Source organism: Leptodactylus fuscus, chromosome 1 (assembly GCF_031893055.1).
Source record: "Leptodactylus fuscus isolate aLepFus1 chromosome 1, aLepFus1.hap2, whole genome shotgun sequence".
Taxonomy (NCBI): Eukaryota; Metazoa; Chordata; class Amphibia; order Anura; family Leptodactylidae; genus Leptodactylus; species Leptodactylus fuscus.
Genome location: NC_134265.1, coordinates 200586348 through 200593322, shown reverse-complemented (window position 1 = coordinate 200593322; position 6975 = coordinate 200586348). Strand labels below are relative to the sequence as shown.

General features: G+C 40.0%; 1 protein-coding gene across 1 annotated transcript; it reads right to left on the bottom strand.

The window, feature by feature from the left end:
• Positions 1 to 397: 397 nt before the first annotated feature.
• FAM32A (family with sequence similarity 32 member A) lies at positions 398 to 6421 on the bottom strand. The gene is made up of 4 exons (XM_075264390.1): positions 6236 to 6421; positions 4769 to 4910; positions 2295 to 2348; positions 398 to 525 (listed from the first exon to the last, which is right to left on the bottom strand). The coding sequence occupies exons 1-4, from the start codon at positions 6307 to 6309 to the stop codon at positions 457 to 459; spliced, it is 339 nt and encodes a 112-aa protein (XP_075120491.1). The 5' UTR covers positions 6310 to 6421; the 3' UTR covers positions 398 to 456.
• Positions 6422 to 6975: the final 554 nt, after the last annotated feature.

Here is a 6975-nt window from a genome sequence, read left to right as displayed (position 1 = left end):
TGAATTTTAATAGGCAAATATATGTTTTAGTACATTTTTTAAATTTATGTTTGTCACAAAGTTACATGAAGGTGGACATGGCTTTTGATAACCCATTGAGACACATGTAATCCTCAGGTTTTTACTTTCAAGAAATAAATGGATTTTTGTACTCATCGTAAAATCCTTTTATCGTTGCATTTATCAATGGCGGACACAGCACCATGTGTATAGACCTGGCCACTAGGAGGCTGACACTGCGTTTTGGTATTCGTTCAGGGGGTCCCCAAGCAGACTCCCTGAATGGAATCCTGAACGCAGATGTGAACCAGGCCTAAGACAAAAGAGAAAAAATAAATAAATTTCACATAAAGCAACAAAACATTTGCAAAAGTTTATTTACACAACAAATTAGTAAAGAAAAGAACATACAGCTCAATAAAAAAGTACAGTTTCATAAATTTACTTTGCATAGTATTATTTGGTCCAGCTGACTTTAGGAATATCATAATGCTCAGTAAGGGTGTCTAAATGTCGATTGAAATCCTGAAAAAAAAAAAATAAAATAAAATTATTTACTTCCAGTATATTAAAAATAGTCTGATAATTAAGTGAAATAACCCATTAAAAGCAGAACAAATTATATATTTTATTAATAATAGTCCAAGTTACTCCCATCCAGAGAACAGAAGGAAACTCACTGAGCAGTGTCCCAACCCTGGCACCCCCACTTATCTCAAAAGCTGGGGAGTTTTGAGTGCCTGGTTGTACATTTATTTGTATAAAGATCGCCAAATGCTTACGCTTCTGTTTCCAACAGTCCCCATTATGAATGGAGCAGCTGTACGACCAGGCACAAAACACATCTAGATGGGTGGCTCAAGGGCAATCAAAACAGGAGATGTACTCCAAAATAATGAGGAAAAAAAAAGCCTTGGCATTAAGCAAGTTTTTATTTGGATGGACACCCCATTCATAGGCAGCATAATATCAGGAGAGATCATCTTTACAGGATGACAAACTTTTCTTAATTTGCAGAAAATCCTGACAATTTACACTAGGTTCACACTAGCACTCAAGTTTCCATTCTTGGGGACCACTTGGGGACCCGTAAAACAGAAACTCTACCTGCTTAAAAAACCATTACCCACATGAACCCCATAAGTTATAATGGGGTCCGTGGGTTTCCGTCGGAAATTGGTGGAGAGAAAAGTCCTGTGTGAATAGTTTAAGCGGAAAGAGAGACAGAGTCCCTGAACAGTCACAAACGCTAGTTTCACCGTAGCCTTACATGACTTAAAGAAAATGGACATTTTCTGTTTGCATTGATTAGTCAATTCCCTTTTTTTAGGGAGAATTCACACATGGTGAATTTCTTGCACAAGTTTCTCCAACTGAAAATCAGGAGAATTCACACATGGTGAATTTCTTGCACAAGTTTCTCCAACTGAAAATCAGTTTTATACATCTCCATTTTAATTTCATTCTGGAGACAAGCATGTGAATTTTTGGAAGCCCCATTCAAATGAATTGTACAATCACATGAATTTGTGCAACAAGTCTTAAACATTTGAACTGACCTTTAGGCCCCTTGCAGACAACCGTGATGTGGGTCAGTGTGCTATCCGTGTATTTCACAGATAGCACACTGACCCATTCTTTTCTATGGGCCCGTGCACACAACTGTGACTTTCACAATCCCGTGTGCTGGCTGACAGTCCAGGCTGCATCAGATCCGGTTCCATTTTGCGGCCCATGCTTTCATGGCTCCTATTCATTTAAAGAAAGGAGCCGCAGAAGCACGGACCATGCGGCACAGGGGGACATCCCCATGTCCCACCTATGCAGCCCGTTCTTTTAATTCAAGGCAGCCCGCTGCAGCACAGTCACTTGCAACGAGCCTTAGGAGGCTACAGCCCCATCTTGCTGCTTTTTAAAGTCAAAGCCAGGATTGGTTTGAGAAGAAAATAGAAGCAGAAGTTTTTCTTATGCATTTCCCATTCCATTTGTATCCACACTCAAAATTCCACAGCAAAATCTGCACCAAAAGAAAAATAAAAAAAATAAAAGCTCCTTTTCCGCAATATGGGACATTAGGGTATGTCTGAAGGGGCAAAAAAAATACTCATTGGTTAAGACTCTTCCTTCTGCAAAGTTTGTATTTTGTGGTTTGTATGCAGAAACAGATTTGTGGAGACAGACGATGTGCCTCATTTTCCATGCCAAGTACTTAAAAAAAAACAAACACATACACTACAAGACACATGCACCCTCTGACACAAATTTGTATTCAATTGAATTAACATGGTACTAACCTCAACTCTCTGTTTGTGTGTTTTTGAAGCCTTCTTCAAGATTCTTTCCATTTGCTAAAATAAAAAACACATAACAGTCATTATTTCATCACAAGCAATGTGACTTTAATCAAAATACTAAGTTACTAAATGAAGGCCTTTTCTCCCATGGTTAGTTTCTCATGATCCATTGTGCCAAGGATAATAGATTAAGATTAAGATTAATTTGCAAATCCAAAAAAGAATAATCAACAAAACATAACTTTTAATGCATGCCGATAAAAACACATGAACCAATAAATATTTAATAAATAATTAGAAATGGCTTCAACAGGTGAACAAACAATTCCATTGAACCAACAAAATTGAGACTCGGCGGTCTCCAAGAAATAAAACCACGTCACTCACCAATTTGTTGACATCAAGTGCGTAGGATCCGTTGTTATGTGGTTCAAGAATTGTAATCACAATAGGATAAGAAAGTGATTATGATATATCACTTGTAATTGATTATTCTTTTTTGGATTTGCATGATCCATTGTGCCCCCCACAACCCCTAGCTATCCTAATTATACCTCCCGATTGAAGGGGATAATCCATGGCAGTATAATTTTAGATTTGGTCAGTCTCTGATGTTAGTATATGGTCTATACTCCTAGAGAATGGGCCAATTGATACATTATAGAATTGCGATTATCGGGTAGTTACATGTTCAACATGAGTTAGCTTAGGGTCCCAGAGTAATTAGTTAATAATCTTAATTACTTACAGGTAGTGTTACATCTCCCCAAATACATAGCCACAATATAATATAATCATATTATATATATATATATATATATATATATATATATATATATATATAAATATAATCATATCAATATAATAAAATCAAATAACTCTGGGTTATCACCCTCCAAGAGAGAAGTGTCTTTTCAATTAAAATCAATGAAGTAATATAACTGTTGGACGGTTCTGATTTCTTGCCAGGCTAAACCCCCTTATGATTATTATTGTTTATTTATTTAATTCCATGGTGCTTTACATTTGGGGGTTACATACAGTACACAAATTATACAGGTAGATATAAAACTAACAGCGATTATTCAGTTAAGACCACTGTCTATGGTCTTTTCAACTATTTTGTATTGATTTTTATTGATATCCTTTTTTAATCATACCTCAAATTTATTGGATGTTCAAAGTTTAGAAGTGTAAGGCTGCATGCACACAGAGTTACGCCGGGCTTGTAAAAATACTCATTCACGGCCGTACACGGGAGCGCAGTGGACGGCTCCCAAACACTTTCCATTCACTTCAATGGGAGCGCTCGTAACGCCGGCGTTAGAAACCCCCATAAAGCACCTTGTTTTCAAAACAGCATTTAGGAAGTTTGTTAACCCTTTGAGGCCAAGGGCCCATGTAGCAGGCCCAGATGAATGGACCTAATCAGGAGGGAGTCTTGAGCCGCAGACCCCGCGGGCCAATCCACAGCAAGATCGAGCAGGACGCTTCTTTTCCTCTGTGTGCACTGACCCATAAAGGCCTTTCCCACAGTATTTTTCACAGAAACTTTGATTGTTTGATAAACAGGACAGTATGAAGTATCCCAATATAGACTGCCTTTACCATGAAAGATTATTTATTATAACTAGAGATCTAATATAAATACAGATAAAAAAATATGTACAGCATGTATATACATTACACAGGTTAGTACAGAGGACTTAGGGTATATTCACACGACGAAAAATGGATTCCACGTGTGAACATACCATGCGGCTAGCTGCGACGGAATGCAGGGCATGGCATCCTGTCGCGGAATTCTGCTCCAGATTAGGCTTGAATGAATGTGCCTAATTGGGAGGGAGTCTCATGCCGCGGCCGAGTCAGCCATGGAATCCACGGCAAGATAGGTCATCTGAAGTCATTGGGAAGCGTTTTGGCAGGCGGATTTTGAGGCGGCTTCCGCGTCAAAATCCTCTGCTAAAAAACTCCATCTGAACTAGCCCTTAAGTAGCCCAAGTACTCCTCCTAGGTTAAGTAAGACTGAATAATACAGTGTCTGACGAGTATAGCCTGGAGGTGGAACTGACCATCTTTAAATATTCTTAGTGTCAGCCTCGTAGTGGCTAGGTCTATACCCATAAGCAAGAAATTTAGATATTCACAAGGGGTTAAAAGAGAAAATGCATCCCATAGATTGTTACACATTTTCTCGAGCACAGAAATGAACCACATGTGGATGTAAACTGCTGTTTGGGCAGTGCACTAAAGGAGCACCAATGAGTATTTGCAAAGCTCCTACAGTTCAATGGAAACGCCATCCCTCACAGAATTTATCAAGGGGTATAATGAACATTTTGACCCTATGGCTGTTTCACAGATTTTATTGTCATTGGAATGTGAAAATGAAAAACGACTTTTTACCAATAAACTGTCCATTTAGCCCCAAATTTTTGAAGTTTGAATTATTGAATGTTCATTTTTCTTACCCTTTTCTCCTGCATCTTTTCAAATGCAATCTGTGCAGGTGTTCTTTTATCTAAACCAGGTTTCTTCTTTTCCTCTTCATTTTTCTTACTGGTCATAATCTGTTGCATCATCTTACTTGCATCTTTATCTTTCTTTTTTTTTCTGAAACACAATAAATAATGATGAAAAGTTTAACAAAGCAAAAAAAATCAGCAAGAATGAACATTTAATGTAGTACTGCATATCTATTCACCTCTACCACCAATTCCACATTGCTAAAATTTACTCCTGAAGTAAAATAGGAGTAACAAAAAGTTTGAATCTTCTGAATAATGTATAAATTCAATGACATGAAGACCTAAGCCTGGCATTACTTCACCACTGGAACTGATCCTGTGTACTGTACTGAAGAGGAAATAGGGTCAGACTGTATGGATGCTGAATAGGGACATGCTCTGCCAATGATCTCTTGAACTGCAAATATAGATAACTAGCATCTGCGACTTCATCTGCAGGGTGTTTGCGTCGATAATCCGCCTATATTTATCAAATTGCTGCCGTTGATGATCCGCCTGCTCTGGCATTTCGGCAGCTGTGAAGCTGTCCTGCTGCTGAACTTGTTCCGGCATCTCAGCAGCTCGCTGAGACACCATATTAATGAGGGTGTTCTTGGCGTTGATGATCCACATGCTCCGACGTTTTGGCAGCTCTCTTCCAGGGGCCCACCCCCAGTGCTGCGAGAGAACTCATTTGCATACCAACAAAAACCGGGATTTCTACGGAACGGCGGTGCGGAGAAGACATCTAAAGGTAGGAGAAGAATAGCCTTTCTTAAGGCTATTCCTACGTATCAACCAGAAAAAAATAATTGTGTTTTAATGACAGATCTAACTTTATATAACTTATTAGTTGGCTTAATTTCTAGAAAATTGGTGCAAAAAACTGCATAAGCTCCCTCTACTTTTTAACAAGCACCACCCAGTTGTCAGACAAGGCACAAGAACCTGTTACAAAGTGGCTATAACACATATCTGCCAGTTTTTTGTTACAAATTACAGCAGAATTCTTGTGCATATTGGTTTATTTGCCCCAGTGTTCCAGTCACAGCAGCTAAAGACACGGGGGTTAGCCAGGACAGAGTGAAAATGAACAGAGGGAATAATCTGGCAGATGTATAACTTTACCAATAGGAGTGTGGTATGGGCAGAGGGCCACATTTATTAGCACTTAGGCGACTTTACTGGTCTAAAATACCCCAAAATGGACACCAGCTCATAGCATGGTCCTACTAAGTGTGCGCCTGCTTCATGAGGAGGAGGAGAGAGGGGTTAGGGGTGAAAAACTACCCTGAGGAAACCCCTTAACACCTGTCAGATTGTCATTGGATTACACCAATCTAAATCCCCCCTCAGCTCTGGAAATACCTGGGGATAGGTAGCGGTAATGGCTGCGTAATAAACGGTATATTACTGGAAACCTTCACTTACTTTTTCCCTGCGCTGACATCGCCGATCCCTTTGAGTCGCAAGGCTCCTTTCTGAGCACTCTCGTACTCCGACATGTCTCTGCCTTCTCCTTCTGTGGCTGCCCTCACTTTACGACTAGTAACGACAAAATTAACAGCTGCTTACCCTTCTCGTGAAAAATCCGTTTACGTCACAAAGTCACGTGACACTACAAAGTCACGAGGTACGGGATCATAAGGAAAGACTACACGTTTCGTTAGCTAGAATCTCACAAAATGGCGCTCTTAGGAAACCGGAAGTGCGTATGTAAACAAAGATGTGTCGAGAACGCACCAAACCGAGGCTGAGCTGCGGATGCTACAGCCGTTGTAAGGATAGGAGCTACGAGCTCCTCAGCGCTAGAAATACACGAGAGAGCATAGACGACTGTTTGTGGGCATGGTTTAAATAATAGAGTCGTCATGTTCATTTAAAGGACCAACTGCCTAGTGATGTGTTTGGACTGACAAATTGTCACCCCAGTACAAGGACAGAGGCATACCACCCATCCTTCAAAAGACCGAAAAAGGGACGAAAAGCGCCCTGTGGAAAATTTAGCTCCACCCACTTCTGTGTTGACCGTCAATTCTCATATAGTTCTCTTTGTGCCCCCACACCGTGTAATGCTCCTGCTGTCCCACATCATAAAGTTCCCCTCCAATTGCCCCCACAGTATAATGTCCCTCTCCATCTGCCCCCACTTAAATGTCCTCCTCCAGCTT